Here is a 25771-nt window from a genome sequence, read left to right as displayed (position 1 = left end):
ACCTGGTCTTGAACACCTCCAGGGATGGGGCATCCACAACCTCTCTGGGCAACCTGTTCCAGTGCCTCACCACTGTCTGAGTGAAAGATCTTTTGGCTTGTATTTGCAAACCATAGGATCCAGATCCACCACTGTTGCTGGCACGCATTTACAAAGTTGAGTTAATTTGTTGTCTTTTTTTTTTCTTCACTGATAAAGACTTAATTTATACTCTTCTAGTTTTGCTTTGTGAGCATTTCCTGAGAGGGACATAAGCCAAGCAACATGGAAGATCTGCCTACGGTACCTAGCAGGGGAGGCCTTGCTTTTCTGGCCAAAGCTAGCAGGTCTTACATAATAATGTATTACAATACCTTTCTGTTTCCTGGTCTGTGGTTTGCTGCTTGTTCTCAAAGCCAGTGAAGCTGCTCATATCCACATAGCCGTCATTCTCATTAGCAGCAGATAATGCCCTGCTGGGATCTTCAAAAAACTCAGTAAAAGTTCCTGCTCTTGTGGATCTTCGAGGAGGAATTTGTACATTTTCATAATCAGAGCTCATAGCTGGAATGTTCTCATAGTCAGAAGTGTCAGCATTGGGAAAAGAAATGGATCTAGGTTTTGTTAACGGGAGTGGCATGAAAGGAGGTCTGGACCGGTCCTCAAAGGACTCCACCCTTGACACACTCCTGCTGAAGGACTTCGGTGTTCCTTTTCTCTTACCATCCTTATAGAAAAGAACAGCTGAGGGAGACTCAGATGCACGGAGCTTCCCCACATGTGATTTTAGTTGAGGTGAGCTACTTAGGCTTCTCCTGTCCAGCTCCAGCAGCCTCAGAGGCCCATGATAGCTGGATTCTGATGAGGACCTCGAAGAGGAAACATTAACATCTACATGGACTTTATTTTCCGTCTTCTTCTTGAATTTTAGAGTGAGGAACCTCTTAAAGGAAGACTTCTTTTTCTTGGAATACTTATCAGGTGACTCATTCTCTATCAAAAGTGAAGGGGAACTTTTAGTGATTGGCTTTTTGGTGATGTAGGCAAGTTCAAAAGGAGGTGGTATATCAACAACTGAGGATGGAGTAGATACACCTGATGAAAGATTTCCCTGGGAAAAACTACCTGAGGAACCATTAACACAAGGCAAAGACAAGTTGTCTTCTGTCCTTTTTATTCTACCATCATCAAGTACATAGCCATCACTTTCTTTGTAAATGGAGACAGGTATCTCTCTCCCTTCAACAGAATAAGACCGAGGATATAAAATAAAACGTCTTGACTTGGTTGGTAATGCCCTGTTGGCTTCCATTGTTTTTCCTTCCGCTGAAAATAAATTATTGCTTACATCTTCAGCCCCAGAGTCATTGCAGGAAGGCAGTAAATCAGTTTCAGGTCCAGTTTCTTCTGGAACTGTTTCTGGCACGTAGCCTGGCATTTTCCCAGAGAGTGACCGTGTTCTAGTGACAATGCTTTTACGATCAATGGTCAGCAAGTTGTTTTCACCATCCATACCTAATTCATCTCTCTTACTGTGATCAGCTCCTGAATCAGTCTGCCCATCACAAGCGATTTCATTTTCTGCGGGAAGCACATATGGGTCATCTAGGGGATCACTGCTAGTTGCTCTTTCCTCTGATTCTTCAGGTACAATGACTACTTCAGGGAGTGCTAGATTTTCATGCAAGACATTTTTGGTCCCATGTTTTACATTCATTTTACCATGCTTACAGACTTCTAACTCTTCCTCACATGGGACTTGTTGAGTTGGACTTGGGACACTTTTGCTGAGGCTTTTTGCTTCCACTTCATTGTCTTCAAGTTGCAGCTCATCTGACTTAGAGGTTTCAACAACCCTTTCACTATGCTCTTCAACAGGCATATCTTCCAGCTCTGATACTCTACCTAGTGGTCCAGGGATGGAACCAGAAATCTGACAATTTCCGTTCAGAGAGGTCCCTTCTGTTTGGAGATTCTCATCTGAATGTTCTGTGGGTATTTCCTCACCACAGTAATTCTCAAAAGGAGCAATTTGACAGCAGTCATCCACATTTTCTGCATTCACAGCTTCTTCCTCCTCTTTCACAGAGTCTTGGTTTGTTTCACAGGCTACCTCTGATGTCTCCTCATCTCTCCTCTCAGTGATCTGGCAGCCATCACTGGCATTTTCTGTGTTTGTATTATTGTACCCATCTGTGTCTGCTTTCTCCTCTTCAGCTGCTGCTTGATGGGTAGAATCTCCCAAGCTATTCTCAGCACTGGGTTCACCTTCAAGCAGTTCTAAGCCAAGAGCTGTTTCCTCACTGGTCTCATTGGGCAGCATGTCAAGACTTGCACTATCATCATTTTTGAATTCCTCTTCCATATTCAAATCAAGCTGTGCATACACACTGTGATCACCATCATGTGGTGGACATCCATCTCCATTTTCTAAAATCTCAGGCAGTTCCTCCTCATCCTCCCCTGCCTTTTCACAACCTGGGATTGATTCATCTGCGGGAAGCGGTGTTGGAATGATATCTTCACAGATATCACCCATTAGGTCCTTACCTCTATTCAAAATGTTATCACTGTCAATCTCACTATAGTCTTCAACCAGTTCAAGACTGCTAGAAGTTTCCTCCTTGTTTTTGGCTTCACTGCAATCACCTACAACATCTTCATCTACATTCTCGGAAGAACAATAATTCTCATCAGGGGCATCCGAGGTCTCCTCACAAAGTGCTTCAGACTGGCCACAGTCTACAGTTGAGGCTTCAGAGTCTGGTTCTATTGGTTCAGCACTATCCAAAGAGTTATGGCGCTCAACTTCTTGATTGCTTGTGTCCTCATCATTAGCAACGTTATCCTCTTCCTTCTCTGCCTCTTCTGGAGTTTCCAAAACTTCATTCTCTGCAGAGGAATCTAAGCTCTGATCAAGCTCATGTTGCAAGTCATTGCAGTCTTTCCTGGTCAGCTGAGCTTCAGGAACTACAATGTATTCATTATCTGCTTCAGGTTCTGGGCAATCGGCACGGCATTGATTTCCTTCATACAGCTCTCCATCAAGAAAGATCAATTTACCATTTGAGCATTTATTTAAGTTATTGTTGGTATACACACCGGATTTGCCCTCAGTGTCAGCAGAGAGTTTTGGCTTGGGAGCAATAGGTGGTTTGGGACCTCTAGACATAGAGTTTGGGTTATGAAGAATGTCAGCCCTTGGCAGTGAAGAAGAAAATTTGGAGACAGTTACTGGAGAAAGATGACCGATAATTTTTGGTTTCGGTGCTACTGGTGGCTTTGTGATTTCTAGAGAGAAGAGAGAGAAGACATGTTAGTCATCTTGATTTCTTATTAAATACACCAGAATATATTCTACACTACACTTTATCTTATACCAGTGAATTCTAATGCAGAAGGAGTCCAGCTTCCATGCAGCACTGCTGCTTTATCTGCAAGGTTGCTTTGCAGATAAAGGGAGCTAGCTGCATATATGTTATTTCCATCTTCATCTTCAACACCTTACTCAGCTTGGAAGTGAACATCTGTGATCTGTGTGCTAATCAGTCACTTCAGATTCTAGAAATGAATGTCACCATAGTTTTAACCTGAAAAGGAATAAACTCAAAATATAAATTAACTTCTGGGAACAGCCCAGACATTTTTTTCTGATTCCAGGTTGTGATTATACCAGTAGCTCTGTAGGGACTTTCAGAAAACATCCTCTGTAGCACAAGATCCCTCCAGTGATGCAGGCTCTCCCTAAAGAGCCCTTGTGCTCTGCAGACCCTCAGCAGGCAGAGAACATCCTGCTGTTCCTCCTTTGCTTCTACAGCAATAGTCAACCTGGAGATTATGATGTAGGATAAAGAATGAAACAGATGACCCATGATCCTGTAATCTCGACATTTTTAGCTCCTTGCTTTATTTTGTGTCCCTGCTACTCAAAGCTGGAAGTCACTAGGAAATGTCACAATTTGATTTGACCTGCAGAAATAGCACATTGTAGGAGGTACATGCCCTTACTGGCTTTGATTAAAATCATTCATGTTCAGAAGAGGGAATAGGAGGTTTGAAGCTACTTGTGGAGAAGGAGGGATAGATAAATACATATTCACCAGCCTCCAGTACTGTAGTGAATACTCTTGTTTCACAGTATCCACTGCTCTTTGAGCTGCAGGGCATCTGCCTAATTATTGAAATCACAGAATGGGTAGCTAACCTTGCCCTCCAGATCACTTTAGAAATGTAATGTGCCAAACACTTAAGTACCATTACTGCTCTTGCAGCCAGCATCAAATCTTCAGTAGTTCAAATCTGCAGAGTGCTGAAAACTGTTACCAATTACAAACAGGGAGGGAATAGGAGTGGCTTGAGTATCTCGTAAGCCTGGCTCCACAGACAGTTTTGCTCTTGGCAATTTTAAGTCAGTTACTGCAACAACTGAACATCCTACGCTAACTTTTTGGCAGTAAAGGGATGGTAGCATGATATTTTACTAGCTGCAACTGAGTCTATAGATCTTTCCCACCAGAAATCAGCAATAGACCCCTTAATGTCATAGTAAGGCATTTTTAGGACTAACTCCAAGAGAGAAACATGGCTTTGGAGGCATTATAACACCTTCTGCATTGTTTGGCTTTTCCTAGGAATGTCACTCTAAGAGTAGGACACAAATATACTATGTCCTGCTTCATTCCTGGGACGTGACAAGGCTGGAGCAGTCTGCGTATTCTTATCCTTGTTCTTGTCAGAGACTGTCTGTACTGAAACAACGAGCAGTGAGAAAAAGACTGGAGCATGAAGAATGCCTGGATCTTCTAAGCTTTGGCTTATAAACAAACTTGATATAAAATAATTAACTCATTTTCTCTACACAAAATAGCCATGCAGGAATTCACAAAAAAAAAAAAAAGATATAGCTTAAAAACAGTGACCCGATTTCCCTTCAGTGGTAAATTTTCTGTAGCAAGAATTAAGTAATCTTGAATTCCTCCTCCTGCTGCCTTCAGTGACATTGCTGGGGAAGAGAATTTATGATAACTGGCCCTGTTCAAAGTATGTTGACAATAGGCATTGTGGTGTCCTACTCTTTCCCACTGGGCCAACTATTGGCCACTTCAAATTTCTTCCATACTTTTTTTTTTTTTCTAACTACTCAATGTGTTGATCTTACCTTCCATGAGGCTCCTTTAACAATTTTCCCCTTTTGGGGCTGAGTGCATATACAAGTGTTCAAAATAAACCCTAACAATTACTGAAAAGAGAGCAAATCTGTCAAGCACAATGGACCACCACTTGCCTTTTATCACAACTACTTCACTGCTCCAATTTCTGCTTCCTTTGGTGTCTGAACCATTTAAAAGAATCTGGCTGTAACTTCTAAATGGATAAAAAACAACATTGCACCATAAGAAACGTGTATGTTCACAAATAATGGCTCATGTTTATTTTAAGATGCATTTTATGTTGGAGGGAGACACACCCACCTTGTGCTTAAAAGGAAACTCATGGGGAATAGGAATTTCTTTAGCCTGCTCCTCCCCTTATTGTTCGATGCTTCCTTGTACTGACAAGGACGGCTTCCTTTCCTTACCCACCTTCCTTCAGGCAAACCTGCATTTCAGCATGGTTTTGTTCCTGCCATGGCCCACACAAAACTACTCTGCTCTCCACCCGGTCTGTCTTTGCATCTAAGTTTCTAAGTGGTGGACAGTAAGCCTAGCAGCTCTCCTACAATACCAGTCAACCCACATAGCCCTCACTGTTCACATTTCTTTGAAAAGTGGGGTATTGCCTGAAACACTGCAACTACCCATTTTCAGATGTTCTCCAGATTTAATTTAGGAATTAGCCTAGAATTTAGTTAAGACTAATAAGAGACCATAACTACCAACATCTCTACCCCGTCAAACAACTGGTTTGGGGTGAATACTTAATTAAATACTGAGGTTTCACATTTACAAGGACTTCTGTAGACTTGTCCCAGGCCCATGGTCTTTTGACAGTGGCCCAAGAAATGAGTTAGCTCCACAGTGTAGATACTAGTTCTATCTTTGGTGCCACAGCCAAGTTCGAGCATCTCTTATGATGCTTAAAGTAGCTTTTTCTGACCAACAAACTTGTGTGGCCTGTGGTTTCCTCATTCCTTTGTCATTAATTCAATTCAGATACAAGTTAAAATGAGAGAGACATAAAGAAAAGAGGACAGAAATGCTTTTAAATGGAAGTGACCGTGCAGATAGAAAGACCACACTGCAATAGTGGGATGAGACCACACCAAACCTAGAATTTCAGTGGGAACCAACACACCCAAGTCCTGATTCTCAATGCTCCTGCCCAGGAACAAAGGCTTCAAATCCACAGCAAGTGGATGAGGAACAGGAGGTAGAGGGAAAATGTCTGGGAAATGGCACCAGAAAGTATTATTCAGCTCTAATCAGAAGCTGTGTAATTTCACTCAGTTATATCAAAATAAAGGCAAAACTTGTCTTCTAGAAAGCTTCGGTCTGAAGAGAGTAAAAGGTGGGTATATACCTTAGTATATTCCTTACCTTATTTCCGTAATGAATTGCAGATTTTTAAAACAAAGCCTTTATTTCCAGTCAGCGCAATCTGGCTTCTATCCCCAGCATTTATTATTGTTTTTTCTGCCAGGTTAAAGACTCTTATTCTTCAGTATTTCTCTGGAGAAGACATATACTTCCCTACAGCCACATCTCTGTACAATCCTGGTTTTGGTAAATTGATCAGATGAACTCATTAAATCTTTGCAGTTGGACAATTTCTCCTTTCCTGAAGTCTTTTCTTTTAGATTTTTTTTTCCTGAACTTTTCCAATTTTCCAGGAGCCCCTGTAAGATATATAGTGCAGACCTATAAGAGGAGTTCCAGAGCAGGTACTGATGATGCTATCTACACAGCTCTGTACTTTCTTAGACCTGGTTCTCACTGTTCTTTATTAGCTTGTTAATATGTCAGGTTGACTTGCTTGTAAATTATGACTTCTCAATTGTTCCCAAGGCTATGTTTTCACTGTTTGTTGTCTCTAACTGATAGCTTTATAATATACATTAAGTGTAATTAGTTTGACTGGATCCAACTTAATGATCCTGATCTGTTTCTATAACTGCCCTGCCTACATTGTTAATTACCCTGTCACCAATTTTTGCATCATAAAGTGAACTTTGTCATCTGATACTTTTCTATTTGCTTTCCAACCATGAAAATATTGAACAGTATCAACCTGTTCCTTATCCCTGCATTATACATACTACCATTTGATAACGATACAGAGATAACTGCTAAACAGATTCTCTACTGCCCGTTAGCCAGTCTTCAGCCTAACTAACCAAGAGTGTATTCCTGTTATATAAATGCTTCTCTCTAAAATCAGTGCACTGCTAAAATAATACACAGACATTAATGTACGTTTTTGCATCTATACAGTCACCTCAATTCAAATCTGTAACTTCTTCCACAGATGAGGATCAGATTCCCCACTTCAAGCAAGTGAAGTCCCACTATTGAGAAAATAAGAACTTGCAACCCTAAGAGTAGTAGTAAATATAGGAATTCATTTACATGTCACAGAATCACAGAATGTCACTTGCCCAAACACTATAATAGACACAAAAATGGTTTGGACCCAAAAGGATACAAGTTATTTCATGGCAGAATTTCTTCTATCTTATCAACCAGACAACAACATGAAACAACAAAAAACCTTGCCTATACCAGCAGCCATCATATTCACACTCTCTCTCACATCAGAGAATAACTGTGCTAAGAGCTCATACTATGAACAAAAGCCACGTGCACCAAGTGCTGCACAAATCCAGGAGCTAATGGAAACAGTGCAGCTGCTCTGTACAGTCACGTGCAGAAGTTTCCATACATCAGCTACCAAAACAACACCAAGTTCTTACAAAGCAGGACAGAGAAGAAATTCTCTACCTGTGTCTATTTCAGTTTGTCTAACACAAGGTTTTATGCTTTCACCATGGTCCCTACTCCTTAGAGAAGAAATTGTTCTACAATTCAATGGTAGACAAAACTTCCTATCAAAATAACACATGGAGTTTCATGGTAAATGAAACAGACAGCTCTTCTTTATGGATGAAGAGCTGGCTTTGGACCTGGACAGGACATGGACACCAACCACTGCAGTAATTCTGCCAGAAATTTAAAGCAAGACAAGAAAAGTGACTCCTAAAACTCATTTATTTCATTTGCAGTATAAGAAGCTATATGTTCCAAGCTGTAATTACAATTCTGCCAGCTGTCCGAATCAGCCAGTGAGGGTGTGTTTAAGCTGCTTATGCAGATAAGCCATTTTAATGTCATTCTGAATTGAGGTAAGTACCCAGCATAAGCTGTGTAACCTGCCTCAATACATTGGAGATAAAAAAGATGAGGTAGCATGATTTACAATGAAAGTATAATCCCTTTGAGGGGGCTCAACTCATAAAACACTAGTGCTGTCACTGGTAGGACCCCAGGATATACTGTAAATAACTGAGATGGCATAATTTTTGTACTATTCACTGCAAAAATCTCTGTTTTATAGCATGTGAATTCATCACTCATTTCACACAGTCAGAGAAAAATAATAGGTTTAAAATAACAGCAGTTACCTAAGAAATGAAAACAGTTGCAGGGGAGTCACTTGAAATGGAAAAGGTGTTTAGGCTTGGATTTTCTAATGGTACAGGACTGCAAGTCTTCTTTTCAAATGGAACCTGAGTCCAGATTTAGGCACCACCTTCCACTTTGACTTTAACAGGAACTAGCTACTTAAGAGTCTTTTGAGAGTTGGGACTTCAGGTCTTAGGTCCTATTCAAAGCCAGCAAGGGCTCCTAAATGCCTCAGCCATTTTCATTTATGAAAATGGCATTTCAGCTTCTCCATAATTCTGGTATTTTTGGAAAGAATCTGTGTTCTCTTAACAATGTATATCCTTCAAGCGACTGATCAAAAGTCTTCTGCAAGTCCACACAGCATGAAGGTTTCACTAGTGTGGAGACAGACCCAAAGACAGTAGTAACTATCCCAAGGGAATTTTGTCTCCTTACATATCTTAATTGAAATATTATCATCTGGGCTGTCAGAGGACATCCCACCCTGCAGAAATAAAATGCTGTACTGTACAATTATTGGAATTCATCCTCAATGATTAGATCAATGCATTATGACTCTGGGATGTCTGATCAACAGTTTACAAATTTGTCTTACTATCTAACTTCATTGCAGCCATCTGGAAATATAATATAACAGCATAATATCCCACAGAGAAGCACTGCTGGGGAAATGGAAAAATATAAAGACAGTATAATGAGAAAAGGATAAGTTTCAACACCAAATATCTTGATCCTTCACAAATTCTCCAGCATTTTCACTGTCTCTAAACAGGCTGTACATACATGTCTTGGTATGGCCATGGAAGCTGTCTGTGAAAAACCCTGTATGTATGATAACAAAAAATCTTGGTTCTAAGTTACTAGCATGTATTTCTTTTCAGTATAACTTTAAATGTTTGTGATGTTTCCAATTTGTCTGTGACTTCACCATAGGAAGCTCACACAGCAGCAGACAGCTTATATTCACCTGCTGTTTCATATATTGCTTCCTGGGAGCCAAAGAAGACAGGGATTAGAATTTTTTTTTTTTTTTTTTTTACAGGTACATATGGCAGCTTTTCCTCTACCAATTTCAGTAGCAGCTGAAAGAATGTCTAATCTGCTTATGCCTATGAACAATTTGGATTCTAACATCTGTACCTTCATCCTTTGGGCAGCATCATTTCAGCACCCAGCAAACAAACACGTATGGAGAGCCTGGCAGGTCCTGTGCGTGAGGCTGGGAGATGGGGCTCTCTCTTGTCACTTACCACAGATTTCCTGTGACCCTGCTGGATTGCTTCATTTTTCTTTTCATATCAGTTCTGCATCTCTGAGGATAATCCATATCTCCCTTCCTGTTTTCTGTCCATCCTTATTTTAACTTCTGTGGGATCAAAGCTGCCTTATGTGCCTGCATGTATGACTGCTTACTGGTGCTATGTGTTACTGTAATACAAAGACCACTGATGCGGGTCCCTGAGCTGTGCCGGTTAATAAACACCCCTCTCCTTCAGATTCAATAGGAAGTTCTGCTTTGCACTGATGGGAGAGACATTCCTTGCATTGTGTGAATGCACAAAACAAAGGCTGAGAAGGGATATGAACACTCTCTATAAATACAACCTGGAGGTAAACACCAGAGGAGGAAAAGAACTATTTTTAAGCAAAAGGACAATGTAATCCCAAGAATAAATGGCCATGAAATTGATTTGGAAACTAGGAGTAGTGACAAGAGTAAGCAGTTCTCAGCTTCCTGAGAGGAGTAGCAGGAGAGCTGCCTAAAATGGTTTGTATAACCTGATGAATTGATAAAAGGAGTAATATGACTTTGTGATTTGTAACAATAGGTTACTGCTTTCAGTAATGAAGGTAGTCCCATTCAGCCCCATGCTCCTGAACAAAGAAAACTACTAACAAAATTTCAGAGTTTAGAGCTGAATAATCTGACATTCCTTACACTGCGCATCCACCAAGATCACACCAAATTAGAGCTGCTCATTTTTAAATAACAGAAAGATGAAGAAAAAGAGGTTGGAGCATCACAACTCAAGCAATTTTTGGCTGGCTTGCTTAACCTTCAAATGAGTTTGTCTCCTGGGAGGGCCAGAGTCCAGTCCGAAAAGAACAAGGAAACAGCATGGAAATGTCACCACTTTTGGGTAGGAGAGCGTCCTATTCCCCACTCCAAGGACAGCTATAAGCTCAGAGGAGTGGTATGACAACCTGATACAACAGCAGGGGGCTGGCTTGGACCTAAGTGATCCTTTCCAATACAGTCTTCCTGTGCTTGGGCAAACAGTGATTCACAGTTTCCCAACATATGACAATGGCAGGGCCAGCCATCTAGCCATGAGATCTCTAGGCTTCAGGACATATCCATGCGAGTGAGGTGCCGGGTGACATTCACTCTCTGCAAGAAGGAATTGTGGAGGAAAATTTTAGGGCTGACACCAAGGGGCTGTTTCTTTTCCTCTCTACCTCTGTGCAGCATTAGATTTTTCTAATTAACTCAGGAATCAGTAGTAATTATTTCCTGTCTAGTCACAGTTTTTACACACAGGCCTCATCCCTAAAATCAGAAAGTCGGTGGAGAATTTGAAGTTTGCCCCAAATTTTCAGTCACTTATTTTAATGTCTAACTGTTGAATGCCTTCTCTCTAGTAGCTCTTCCCTTCTCATCCTGTCTCTCTCACCTCCCCGGTTTCCACCAGGGAAAATTTCTGGGAAATTAACAGAAGAGAGAAGGAAAGGTTTGGGCTTGCAAAACTTCTTGTCCATTGCAAAAACACAGCACCCCAAAACTCCAGACTTCCCAAAGGAAGTCACAACAAATTTCCCAGGGGCTTTGTGAAGGCGCGAGCATGTCCGAGGCAGAGCCACGTCCCGCAATAAGACGCAGCCCTCCCGGTTTGCCGGCCTGGGTCTTCCCGGAGCCCTCGGCTCGCCGCCGGCCCGGCCGAGGGGCGCCTCCGAAGCTCGCGGGAACCGGGCAGCACCCGAGGCGGGGGCCGGGCAGGACCGGCCCTCGGCGCCGGCTGCCGGGCCGAGGGGTGCCGGCGGCGGGGAGCGGCGCCCAGCCGCAGGAGGAAGGATGCCGGTACCGGAGGGAGGGCGACCGCCCGGCGGCTGTCAGCACCGGGGAAAAGATGCCCGGCTGCTGAGAGCCGTGCCCGCAGAGCCGCGCACTTACCGGCGTTGCTCATCTTCCACCGCAACTTCGCCTGCCGCCTGCTCACAGCATGGTCCCGGGGGCCGCCGCCTTCGCCCCTGGCGGACGCGCCGGCGCTGGAGCCCCTCTGGGGCCACGGGCACGGAGCCGGCGGGGCGGGCGGCAGCGGAGCCGTCTCGGGGCGGTCAGCGCCGCGCCTCCGCCCTGCCCCGCGCGCGGCCCGGCGGGGGCGGGGGCGGCGGGGCCCCGTACGGCCGGCTGCGCGCGGGGCGGGTCCGCGCGGGGCGGGGACCACCCCCCGGCCCCAGCGGTGGGGCAGGGGACGCTCGCGGGTGCCTGAGGGCGCGGCACTTTAACGGCGCGGCGGCTGCCCTCGCCCTGCCCGTCTTCCTCCTGCCCCCGCCTCGTGTTCCCCACCTCCCTTTCCGCCCCCTCCGCGCCTCTTCGCACCCCCCCCTTGCCCCTCCAACCCCTTCCTTCTCCTTCCCCCTCCCTTCCCTCCGTCTCCTCGCCCGCCTTCCCTCGCTCCTCGCTCTTTCCCCCGTCTCCAGCTGCTTTTTCCCATTGGCCCTTCCTCCCCTTCGCCCCCATCCCTCTCTCCGTTCCCGGGACCGGACCGGGGCCGCGCCCCACGCAGCCGCCCCCAGCACCTGCCGCTGGAGCCGCCGCAGCGGTGCCTGGGAGCGGCGGAGCCACGGACCGTGCTAGCTTGGAGCGGCTGCAGGCAGCACCAGGCTGCCGTCTTTTTCCCCTCTCCTGTAAAACAGCTCTCGGCTCGCTGACGTTAACGCGGGCATCCTGTGTCTGGGCGCTTCTCCCCGCTGTCGGGCTAGCAGCGGCGCTAGCCCCCAGACAAGGTTGGATCGCCCCCTTCCTCGCACTAGAGGCGTGGTACACCCCTGCTTCCTTTCCCAACGAAGGTGGCATTGCTGGCACAATAAAGCAAAGCTTTGCAAAACCCCTACCCCGGCAGAGGAACCCCTGGAGGGCTGAGCTGCCCCAAGGGAAGGCGAGGGAAAGGCCGTTCCCTCCGGGCAGGACGGACGCTTGGGGCCACCCCAGAGCCCCTCAGGCCAGCAGCTGGGCAGCAGCGTGCTGCAGTGCCTGGAGAGTCCAGGCTGCTGCGTGCATGAAGCTGTCGGGTCATGCCTAGGCATCCTGCATCCCATATAAATCAGGACCGTTGCTGACACCACCCAGAGCAACTTGGTTTTAGGTGCTGTTAGCTTTGCTTTGGCAAGTACCTAAAAAGTAACTAATCATCCTGCTGGCAGGTGCTCTATAGTATAGCCAAAGTTCTGGTGGGCTTGAGTCTCTCCCGCTGAGGCTGGTATTTGGGGATGACTGGTTTTGATCTATAGGAGATCATGGTTGTATCGCTACACCTCTAAGCGTTTGAAATCCTGTATGGTACTGAAGATGCATAAATTCACAGTAGCAACTCTTTCATTACTTCTCTGAGTTAGATAAGGAGACAGAAAGGCCGGGGTCTTTACATCCTTGTGGCACAGCATGCCTGGCATGTGCCCAGCTGCATGGAATGAAGTGGGTTTCCCTGGCCCACTTAACACTAGTAGTCATATGGATTTCTGCTGTCTTCATGTACTGGTTCCTCATTGATTCCTCCCACCTGCATGCAGCCTTGATGCCTGTGCCAGTCAACGCAAGTAATGAATGACAATTGCATACGGTGAAGCAGCTTCAGGAGCACAGATTTATGGTGTTGCAATGTATGAAAAAAAGTTTATATGAAACAATGGAAAAGAAACCACAAGTAGGAAAAAAAAAAAAAAAAACAGCAAGCACAGTACAGATGATTTGGAAAAATTGTCTGTTTCCCAGGAGAATAGCTTTTCTGTTATATGTCTGAAAAATAATGCACTGCAGGAGGGGGCATTAGGAAGGAAAGAAACATGTTTTCATAGAACTAAGAATGAGAGCTGTAGAACTGGGGGATTTTCCTAAGAACCTGAAAAAACATAGTCTAAGTAGCAAAGTTTTCTCATACCTAGGGCTAGATACATAATGGAAAATGTTGGTAGCTAAACAAAACATTTGGAAAAAATATATATATATATCTGCAGATAAACCAGGTGATCTTATAGTTGCTGTGCTATTTCTAATCTATACTTCACTCCAAAGCCTTTTTGGTCTGCTATAGGGCAAAGAGCAATGATGTTTCATAGGTTTAGATCAAAACCCCCAGTCTGTGGACAACTTGTTGGAGCAAAGAATTAATTTTCTCTCTCTCACGTTTTCTGTGAAAGGAGCTGAACCCTAGACTTCATGACAACGAGACAACTCCCACTTCTGGTGTTATGTCAGTAGCTCAGAGCCTGGCTGAGGGCACGTATTACCTGTCCTTAGTTCCATGACCCAGATCTTGAAAGGGCCAAGCGCTTCTCACGAGTTGCTGGCTGGCTGTTCTCAAGTCTGCCTTCTGCCACAAAGGGCAGGGTTCCTGGGTACCTCCAGGAGTCACTGACTCCTCTCTCTCAGTCAGATCTGATTGGTTTGTACTTTGAATTGGTTTGTGTTGGTTAAAAATGCAACATATACACTGCTAAGATACTGCACTGTACATCAAGGAATGTATCCTTGAGCAGTTCTGAGTAATGTGCGGCCCTAAGGCCTCTTGATGGGCAGTTAAGCTACAATTTGGGTGCAATAGGGAAAAAGAAACAAAGGTAGTGATCATTACCTTTAAAAAAACTAAAGTATATTTACTAAGCAAAAGGCTTATATTCTCTTCATTGTCAGTCTAAAAGACAATCCAGGGTGTAATTTCTTGTACTAACTTGTACTAACAGAATGAAAAGCTTTAGTATCTCTATATCTAAATGCAAGTCATAGCCATAAAAGATCTGCTTGAAATTTATCACTTTATCCTCTATCCCTCTTCAAAAATAATGGGAAATGATCTGTATTACAATTGGAAGGTGAACAAATGTGAATATATTCAGGAGATGCTGAATGGTCAAATTTAACTTCTGCAACCAGAGGAGGAAGCACGACTTTTGCAAGCATGTATATTTTTGCTTGTGTTTTGCAAGCAAGGAATAGTACTGAAGGACTGGAGGCCACATCATGGAAAATGCTCCTTGCAGCAGGTAGAGTCCAGCACAGAGGAATCCTCTTCCTCAGGGAGAATCCATGGCTTAATTGACTAGAAGTGAAATTGACACATCTATTTTCATTACTCAATTACTGAAATGGTAATGAAATATGTTTTTTGAATAATTCCAACTATTTTTTAATAAGATGACTTTTAGCAAAGGATTTCCTTCAAAATATAATCAAACTATCCATTTAATGTTTGATGAATTTTTAAACTCTTTCTAGGCTTGTAGGTCCCTATCCAGTAGGTTATTTATGTATGTGCTTAAATCTGCGCAAGTGGATAATCCATTTAAAGCAGGTCTACTCTATATACTTACATGCCCTGGTAGATTAGAGTTGTCTAGCATGTTGGAATCTTATTTTATATCATTGAAACAAACTAGCACTCTACTTGCCATTTTAATGAAGATCTAGAGACTCTTTCTATCAGACTACACTACTTACGCATCCTAATTGTTATTTTTCTGCCTATGTAGAGATTTTCTTCAAGATGAGGTCTGCTTCATCAAAGCTGTATTTCAGAACATTTTTCATCATCTTTCACTGGAGGTTGACCCCCAAATCACACAGAACTTAACCTGCTACTTCCTCCTAGGAACAATTTCAGAAACTGACATTACCTTATAAATCTTTACATTAATCTGGTATTAGTTGCCCAAGAAATCACGCTTTCATGTTATTTTGATATTTCCTGGTGCATTCTATCAGGTAGTACACCACCTGGGAAACCATGGGACAGGGAGAATCAGTCCAACAGCACTCATTACTGTTGGTGGTCTGGCAAAGCCCAAGTGTGTAGATTCAAAGGACACAATATATAGGACAGTTAATTGCTTGTGTTTGTTTTTGTGTGCCTAGACTACCTGAAAAGCTTACTATATGGGGGAAAGTCTCTTATATGGGCATGGATTAATGCTGGTCAGGTCTGCTTTAGCATTATTGTACGTAAGCACAATATATACAATATACATTGTATATATACAATATAAAAAATATATGTATGTGAGCAGTTACTCGAGGGAAAAATGGTGCTGTGTGTTACATAAAGTGAGATCACTCACTAAAGCAAGATGGAATAGTAAATACAGGCCAATAACCAGATGCATTCCTTGCATAAAATGAAATTTAAAATGTGGCAGCTGTGATGAGCTGAATATTTTAATAGCCACCCAAGGTAAATACTGGTAAGTAAAGACTTATTGGATATTTGTCTTTAGAATGGAATAGCACTAGGGGGCTGTTGCAGAGTGATGTCATTGCTGCCTGATGACAAATTCCCATGGCTGCGGTATTTTGTATGCTCTGCAGAGACTAGCGCGTAATGTTTCCTCCACTCTTGGTTTCTTTCTCCTCTCTGCTCAAAAGCCTGACTGACACCAGGAGGCTTAGAACCAGAATAGTAGGGTGTGCTGTACACCAAACCAAGAGCCTGTCAGATGTGTCACAGCCTTGGTCTTGAAGAATTTAAATCCTAAACAAAACCAAGAGAAGGCAAATGAAGGCAAGCACAAAGGCAGGAAGAGGAAGAGAAGAATGGGAGAGTTATAGGTAGAAGTTGAGGAATATTCTTTCCTGCATCTAGGCAGATTGCTACTTGGTTTTGTAGCATATCTCTTTGCAGTACATATTTTTGCAAAAAGAAAAAGGGGATAACAATATCCAGTTATTTATGAATAGCATTGAAAACATGCTGTCCATTATCTGAGTAAGAGAGCTCATGACAAACTGCTGGAGATAATATATTTTGAAGAATGGTTGATGTACACAGACCCCATAACGCTTTAGGGGAGGATGGAAGGACTGTGGATAGAGAAGTCTCCCAGGAATGAGAGAGAGAAATAAAGCTGTGAAATTATCTAAATATGTCTTTGACTCTAGCTTAAGCAACTGAGCATCTGATTCTTTCAGTTTTTTTCTTCCTTCCTTCCTTCCTTCCTTCCTTTCTTTCTTTCTTTATTTATTTATTTCAGAAAAGGGCCCCTAGCAAGAACACCAGTCTTCTCAGGAAGGTTTATGTGCTTCCACTACGGTTCATGGTGTCATCAAGGTTCCTGTTATATACCAAGTTTCTAAAATTTCTGTTGCTTAGTATTTTGGTAAAAAAGGAATATTTGTAGGCAATGGTACAAAATCTGAGAGCTTACAAAATGCCACAGCTGGGTCCATCCATTCCTCGATGTCATGGAGATTTTCTTTCCTTCTCAACTGCCCAGATGCCTAGTTCTCAAATCCTTGCTCAGTTTTGATTCATGTCTTACCCAAGCAAAGCTTTCTTTGACTTAACTTAGCTTGAGCAACTCATGTCTTGACATGTCCAGAAACACATTTATCCTTACTCAGTGGGACATGATTATTTTGCACTCCAAAAGCATGCAGTACCTGTATTTGCAATATGCAGCTAAGGTCACTGGGCCTGTTCAGCCTGGAGAAGAGGAGGCTGAGGGGGGACCTCATCGCAGTCTACAACTTCCTCACGAGGGGGAGTGGAGAGGAAGGTGACCTATTCTCTGTTATCACCAGTGATAAGACCCGCGGGAACGGTGTTAAGCTGAGGCAGGGGAAGTTTCGGCTGGACATCAGGAAGAGGTTCTTCACTGAGAGGGTGGTCGCGCACTGGAACAGGCTCCCTAGTGAAGTAGTCACTGCACCAAGCCTGTCTGAATTTACGAAGCAATTGGACTGTGCATTTAGTCACATGGTCTAAAATTTTGGGCAGACCTGTGTGGTGCCAGGAGTTGGACTTGATGATCCTTATGGGTCCCTTCCAACTTGGGATATTCTATGATTCTATGTCAGTAGAGCTCATGAGTTCTGCAGACAACAAGCAGAACAGAAGCTAAAAATACACTTGTGTGGATTTACCTACTGCAGTCAGCCTTGTTTTCCTCCAGCCTTTCACCTCCTCCCAAATGCTGTTACATAAACCACTGGAGGAAATAACTTCGCGGAGAACCAAACCATGGACTGGGAGAGGAAGGATTGCAGATGGCTGCTTCAGGCATCAGTCGAAGTAAACCTGAAGGTTAAGTCAGGAGCAATGCCACTGAGGGTCAAACATGCGGGTATAAAACTGGTGTCAATTAAAGAAAATTGGGCGCTGAATCAAAAAGACTGTCTTGGCACAAACAATGTCAACAGGAGTTCTAGCTTCATTGGGACCAGAGTTGAATTTCACTCCTGGAGGTCAGCAAACACACACACTAAATTTCATCTGAAAAAGGAAAAAATAAATAAATAAATATCGAGATGATGGATAAATTATAACTGGTTTCCTGTTTGATGGGACCATGCGTTTGACACCCCCAATATATGCAAGTCTCCCTCAGCAGTGAATCACCAAGAGAAAAAGCTACAGCAACAATGATTGTTGCTACTTCAGAGCATTGTTTTGAACCACAACAATTAATGACATGCCTCATTTTTATCAGGGCCATATTCTGGGTGCAATGTGCCATGTGAAAGGTACATATAGGGAGGAAGCCAAACGCCCATTTCCTCTTAGTATTTGGGTTTGTTTTGGTCTCACTCCAGGGTCAGTCTCCCTCTAGGCCCCTTCTACCTCCAGTCACTCCCTTACCTCTGCAACCCACTTATCGCTGGGGCCTTTTTGGCTATGAAACCCAGCCTGCATTGATTAGCGCAGCCACTGACCCAGAGCGGGCTGGCAGCTGCGTTCTCCATTTCCTGCCCAGGCATCTGCTGCCTGATTGGAGGAAAATCATTCTTAAACCTTCTTCAAAACAGGAAACTTCTCTTCTCCCTGCTTCCTGCGGTACAGGAACCGTCTCCACAGCAACTCCTGGACAAAGAGGGCTCATATTAACCACCGGGGTGCCATAACAGATACAGCAGGAGGCTGTAATTCAAGCCATAATCCTACCCCAAAGGCTGGAATCTGCCTCTCTGTTCACCACTGCTCCCACCACCTCTGCACCCACACTGCTGCCTTGTTAAATGGTCTGGAGGTTAATTAGCAGATGATAATCCTTTCCATCAGAAGCATTTGTAAACGCTTTTCATCTTCATGACTAAATGTTGATCCTGTGTTGGCAGCTCCTGGAAAAATTTTACAATATGCTCTTTCCATCTTATTGGAGAGGCAACTGAATCTTACAACATTGTCACCCTCTCAGGTGTTTTGCAGGATGTATCTTAACATTATGCAGTCCATTTTTTAAAAAGTGACAAATTCTTGTATCCCATGAGCATTTTATGGCTAAGAAGTATTGTCATCTTGTGCTTTGCTCATTGAGTATTTTCCCTATTATGATCAGACTTAGAGAAGTCCGAAGTTGAGCTTTCAGAAAATCATTTGTAGTTTGAATGCAGCGAGAAAACTACACCTATACTTATATTTGTGATTTTACATCAGGGAAGGACCATTGCTAGCAGAGACAGTTGAGCCTACCTGAAATGAGTATTAACTTCTGCAATTCTGTATTTGTACAGACAGTCACAAATTTGCTTTAAAGTTCAGATTTGGTGGGTTCTTTCAAAAGAGCACACAGGTCAGCTGTATCTGATAGGGAGTTAAAGCGTAGTTCACAGAATAAAAGCAAGTGCAATAGATGAGAATGGTAAACAGTGGGAAGTCTTTGTTCTTATTTTTTGGTTTTGAACACAAATTCTGCCTCCCCACCTTTTCACAGCAAATGCAATGCAACAGAGTTGTCCCAGTCTGCTCTACCCATAAAACTGAGCCATTTGGATATTCAAGTAGTTTTTCCAGTGTTCAGGCTTAAGAAAAACAAACAAACAAACAAACAAACAAACAAACAAACCAAACAAACAACAGTAGTATACAGCAATATTCAAAAGTTATCCCTTCCTTTGCATTCAGGTCCTTTCTCACCAAATACTGAAAGTAGAGTACTACAGGGGAGGATTCCTCAGACTATCCAATTTCCTTCCAGCAAGCTATGCTGTTGATACTATAGAATGGCTGCCTTCAAAACCTACCCTGATTATTTCATATATGTTTGTACCTACAGTGATATGCTGTGTTACTGACCACAGGGGAAGCTGTTATGTACCGGGTTATGTCTGCTGTAATCCAGGCTGCCTGAATGCCCTTGCCACTAGTGGGTAGAGAAGCCTTACAGCAGAAGGGTTTCTCATGAAATTTCCTCTAATTTTCATACACACAGAAGCAAGTGTATCCTTTAACTAGAAGTTATTTTTATTTTAAGGGTAGAAGAAAAGTTTGCTGAGACAACCAATTTGTTTTGCTATATTGACTGACCTGGGTCATAAACAGACAAGCTCACCTTCAGCGCCCTCACCAGATACAGTGAAGTATGTTTTAAGCCAAATACAAGTTATAAATGTAAGGAGAACTAGTTAGACACAAGACATCTATTAAAGTGTTTCCAGTTCAACATTGTTTCTGTGACTTGTTCTTTGGGGAGAAAGCCTAAACCTAGCTCTTAAAACTTGAGGTTATGAGGTACTGCACGAGGAAAGGTAACGTAAAGTTATGTGATCAGATTATGGAACAATTTTTCTCAGTGGCCCAAATTACAGGACTGCTTGTGATATATCTACCACCTGGAGGCAGCTCTGCTGGGAGCCGAAACTGACGTGAAGAAGTTCTGTAATGCCAAAAATTTCATTTTGGTCTTATCCTGAGCATTGCTCTCCATCTTCAGTCTCTCTTGTAGGCAGCCAAGACTTTTTTTTGTATGCGTCCATGTCTAGAGCAGGCCAAGTAGCTCCCAGCTCCCAGGGTGTTATTGCTTGGCCTGGCTGCAGTCAAAGTGCTTCAGGTGGAAGCACATGTGAGGAAGGGTGTGAGGCATTCCTGCAATGCTAACTCACTTCTCATTGAACCAGACAAAACTTTTTCAGCTTGCTCTTGGCCATTGGCATGTATGTGGGAAGCCCCACCAACACTGGGCACAGTTTGCTGGGTAAGCAACACAGGATGCATGAAAGCCTTATGGAGCCAATGCACTCAGATATGTTCTTTGTCTGGATCATTAGCACTCAAATCTCTCCCTTCTGCCTGGCATGGCTTTGCCTATAAGCAAGCATATCTAAAGCATTTCAGCTATGCAAGGATGAAAATATCCCATATGATCTCATTGCAGTTCAGGAGCTGTTCTCAGTAATAATAGGATCACGAACATATAAGGCTTGGAAGGATCACCAAGGCTTGACTCAGTTCAGTCATCCCCCTGTGCCCAGTTATCTGTCGAAGGTTTACCTAAATTGTTTTTGACTGATCACACATTTTTGTCTGTGGTTTAGTTTACAAGTGTTCCATGTAGGTGGTATCTTGTACAGTGAACCAAAGGGTGAATTAGAAGAGGCTGCCCAAGATTAGCCTGGGATGTCCACAGAGGACTGGTGACACATAATGCATCTTGGGTCAATTCAGCTCCCAGGTGGGACCCAGAGGTTTTACCAAAGGCAGCAGATGGGAAGAGCAAACACAGCAGGCAAAATCCTATTTCCTTTATCATTCTTAATTTCAACATCTGGTCCAGACTTCACAAGGACTTCTCTGTGGAAAGTATCTGAGCAGTTTGCTTCTTAGGAGCACTTCTTTGTTGTTCTGTAGGCACAATTACCATATAAATGCTACTGCTGAATGAATGAGCCCCCAGTCATATATTTTGAACATTTTTAGCATCACTGAAGGAAAGATACACAAAACATGGAAGTGGAGGTACACCAGTTTTGTCAAAGTAGAGTAAAAACATCTTCTTTCTCACTTCTGGCAGTACTTTTTTGTCAGAAGCATTGAGCCCTGGAATTAATGAAACTTGGCTTCTCATAAATTTGTATCACAGTTGCCTTTCAAGTCAGAGGTAATAAGAAGTTTGATTTAGAACTTTTCTTTGCACCTGGGCTGGGCTGTTAAACATAAAAACATTCTGAATTCCTTGTTGTTTGATAAAGCATGGACACACTGCAACTTCTCCCATACTTTATTTTCTTCTATATGCCAGTCCCAGATTCATGTCTTCAGTGACACGCTATCAAAAGAAGAGGAGAAAAGTCCAGCTGAAAGAATTTTAATATGGAGGACTCACGTGACAAGACACAATAAATTTGTATGCTGGATGGTAGTACTTATGATACCTCTAAAGCTGGGTCAGAAATCTGAGAGCCCACTTTTGATCCAAGCAGAGAAAAAGAGGGACACAATTTATTCAAGTGACAATAAAGAAGCCTTTAATTTGCTTAAGTGGTTTGATTTATAAGGAGAGATATGAAACACTAACACCTCATTATTGATATGCCTGTGAAGCAGTTGGTCTTTACCTGCACCCTGTTCTCATATCCATTAATGTAATTGATTCTAATAATGGAGACAGCTTCATCGTCTCTATCTCTTCACAGTGCTTTAATCAGGAGTCTCCACTGTATTCCCAAATGTTCCTGCCCTGCACTGTTTTATAGGGTTTTTTTTCTCTTTTACTTGGCTGTTTTTTCAGAGCTATGGAGCACCCACTAGCTCATATATTTTCAATGTGGTTAAAAGTACTCTGCATTCCTAAAGTTAGGATATTTGCACTTTTTTTTTTTTTTTTTTTTTTTTTAAGGAAGCTAGACAATATTTTACCTGCATTTCTATCACTTCAGGGCACCTTTTGCTATGTCTGAACCAGACCATTTTCACAATCACTCAGACAACATCTTTTATATGCCTTAGTTTAAGCAATAGTGATGGAACCAGTTATGTGTCAGTGTGGTTTTAGCCCATTACTTCTAGATCATTACAACACAGATAGAGTGGCCTCTTTGCTTCTTGCAGTGCTCTGCACACCTCTTTACTGAAGCCATTACAGTTTAAGTCAGGCTAGTTCTGGGACATTTTTCATCACTCCATATTTTCTAAATGTCCTTCCTACCATAATGAAGCACTCTTCAAAGTCTTGTGAAGTGCTGTGATTTCAGCATACTGAACACTTAGGAAATTAACTGGGCAAAGAAAAACAAACGACTTTGTTCTAACTTGTTCTCTTCTTTGGGCACTGGTTTGTGGGAGAAGATTTTTAATCCATTTTTGGAAGATCCTTTTGAGCACTGTTATAGAAGGACTCAGAGAACAAGTGAGAGGTCTACAGCCCGTAGTTTATCATGTCCTTACACATCCACAAGGCCATCCTGGACCCTGAGAGCTGATAGGCTGCTTGCATTAAACCAGAGAAAGGTTTGGGTTTTGGCTTTGGCTGGACTATGGACCTGATGTAGTCTACAGAGAATAGTGGCTACAGAGAATACACATAAAAATGGTGGCTACAGAGAAGTAGCTCCTTCATCCTCCAAACCAGAAACTTTCTGGAGGGCAGTCTGCCAGGAGCCCTCCAGCAATATTGCTCTGACTACTCTGAATGGCGTGGACACAGCCTGTCTCTGCCCATGTACCCATCTTTGTCTGACCATTCTACTAGCCAGTTATTTACAGAAGCCAGATAAACAAGTGGGTTTTTAGATTCTGTTCTCCATGGATAGCTTTGATGACATTCATCCATGAGGAAGGAAAACTGTCTGACCACGAGACAAAAATACACTGTATAGTACTAAAGATCTGAGCAGCACAAGACCTGAGTGACTTCCAGTGAGCAGGGGAAAAAAAAAATCAAATAAAAAACATGTTTTTCACAGCAGACTTCAAACATCCTCCGTTTTTCAGTGAAAAAGTGACCCACTTGTTTATGGCTTTTTAAAAAGATATTATTTTTTTGTGTGTTTTGCCAACAGCTGATAAATATTCTTGTGGATGAACTTTCAAAGAAAAACATGTTTTTCAGTCTCTACCAGCCTTTAACTTCCTTGCTTTACACAATCACAAGAGAGAGTGAGCAGTGAGGAAGGAGGGGGTAGTTGTGCCTTTTACCATAGCTCTTTTTTTTCTTTTTTTCCTAGATCTGCTTTTGTTTACAGACGTAAGACAAGGTAAAATACATTTTCCTTCATTAAGAAAGGAAACCACAGACAGATACTTTTTCTGCCAGCTTAAAAAAAAATATATATATAAATATATATATATATATACACACACACTTCTGCTCCAACAGTCAAGCTGATGACCTGCATTTCGTTTGTAAATAATGTTTTAAACATGCAAGTATTTTCCAGATTGACATCTGAATGAGTGTTTGTGAGAGCTTCTGGCTTTGGAGAGTAAGTACAAAAATTATGAAGAAACGTTGTAATTAGGGTTTTGTTACAACAATGGTTTTAAACTAAGAGAGGGGAGATTTAGATTAGATATTAGGAAGAAATTCTTTACTCAGAGAGTGGTGAGGCACTAGGACAGGCTGCCCTGAGGAGCGGCCTGGATGGCCTGTCCCTGGATGCCCCATCCCTGGAGGGGTGTCCAAGGCCAGGCTGGCTGGGGCTTTGAGCAACCCGGTCTGGTGGAAGGTGTCCCTGCCTATGGCAGGATTTGGATCTGGATGAGCTTCAGGGTCCCTTCCAACCCAAACCATGCTATGGTTCTATGATGTTCTTATAAGTATTGGTTTGTCTGTGCAAATCCATAATCTAATTCTAAATTCAGAAATGGCTCTGAAGTTACCATCTTAGAGAAAGCAGAGGAACTGGATAGTATTAGCTTATGTATATTGCATTTTTTGTGGATTACACTTCTAACAGAGTAACTTGTAACAAACATCTTGGGTCTTATTTAGACAAATGCATGACATCAAGGTGGGCTTTTCTTAATATATATGATGTAGATAAACCAAATGGAACTGTGTTTACAGTTGCTAATTATAGCGGTGCAAGACCTCAGGTCAGAATGACAGTACTGTGCCTGTTCTATAAAATCACTTTACATGTATGTAACTGTACAAACATGTTTTAGTTGAGTGTGTGTGAATTTTTCAGATGCAGTCAGTGGGCCTGAATGCTTTAGAATATTCTAATCTGTTCTTTAATTCTGTGGAGTCCAGTGTGAGGTCATTTGATCTTGGCCTGCAGAAATGATGTCTGCAGCTCTAGTGGCAGCTGTAGGTGCTGTGGATGTTAATGGGTCAAAAATATTTAACTGGGCTTGCAAAAATCTGAAGAATCTGAATTTTAGTAGCCACTTGTAAGTCTCTTTATGGGTGTTTTCCGCTTTACAATTTTTATTTGCAACCTAAATCTACACATTCTATCTAATTAAAATATTTTAACTTCTTGGTGGAGTAATAAGAATGAATAGCAAATTATACGAATTTGGACAGAGCTATGGTTTTGAATTTGACCAAAAAGCCATATGCCTAGATAAGTGATCTTGTTCAGATAAAACATGGGTATTTGGAATTTTTAAAAAGGTAAAAGTGAAATAAAATCTAGGGTCTTAGCAAACCTGTTCATAGTGTAGTAGGTCTTGGTGAAATACAAATACTTGGTCTGGCTTGACAGTCTGTCTTGTGAAACTGAAATACAAAGCAACAGTAGTTTTAATGCATCTTAGAACTGAAGTATTGTGACAAATAGCATTCCCTGTTATTTTTGGGGCAGCTGACACTTATCCCTCCAGTCTTAATGAACGGCATGAAGTTCCATCTCCTTCAGTTGGTCGTTTATGTGATATATTGTGCTGATGTGTTATTAGCTAATAACAGTAATAGCAGTAATAACAAAATGTAAGTGTTGTCAGTGACATGCTGGCCCGGGTGTAATATGCAAGGTGAAAGCTTGCTTTTTAGCTGGGTATTGAAAAAAAAAAATGCATAGAGACTGTTAATGTGGATGCTATTGTGAGTTGCTTCCTATGTAGTTCCACAGTGTGCAGAACATGTCCCTTCTCAGCTGTTTGGGTGCTGTAAAGCTGTGCATGGTGCATCTGACTGATTGAGTGCAATTTCTGAAAGATAGGGGATGAATGCCTGGACAGGTCATTCAGCTCATGACCATCACATTTATTGTACCTTTCCCAAGGATCTGGGAGGCATGT

General features: G+C 42.5%; 1 protein-coding gene across 6 annotated transcripts in view; it reads right to left on the bottom strand.

Annotated features, from left to right (window-relative positions):
- Positions 1-12693, bottom strand: part of FGD5 (FYVE, RhoGEF and PH domain containing 5) — a 102181-nt gene extending 89488 nt beyond the window's left edge. For 2 of the 6 annotated variants that reach the window (XM_080605487.1, XM_080605488.1), the window contains exons 1-2: positions 12402-12693; positions 354-3270 (exon numbers count right to left, since the gene is read on the bottom strand). In XM_080605487.1, coding sequence (XP_080461613.1) covers positions 354-3270; positions 12402-12678 — 3194 coding nt within the window. In that variant the 5' untranslated portion in view covers positions 12679-12693. Of the gene's footprint in view, positions 1-353; positions 3271-6515; positions 6815-11772; positions 12044-12401 lie in introns of those variants that run through there. The other 4 variants (XM_080605491.1, XM_080605492.1, XM_080605489.1 and 1 more) reach the window with 4 other exon arrangements.
- Between the last annotated feature and the right edge of the window lie 13078 nt (positions 12694-25771).

Source organism: Anser brachyrhynchus (assembly GCF_964034855.1).
Source record: "Anser brachyrhynchus genome assembly, chromosome: 10".
NCBI classification, from domain to species: Eukaryota; Metazoa; Chordata; class Aves; order Anseriformes; family Anatidae; genus Anser; species Anser brachyrhynchus.
The sequence above is the reverse complement of the archived record's forward strand: the minus strand, read 5'-3'. Positions and strand labels throughout refer to the sequence as shown.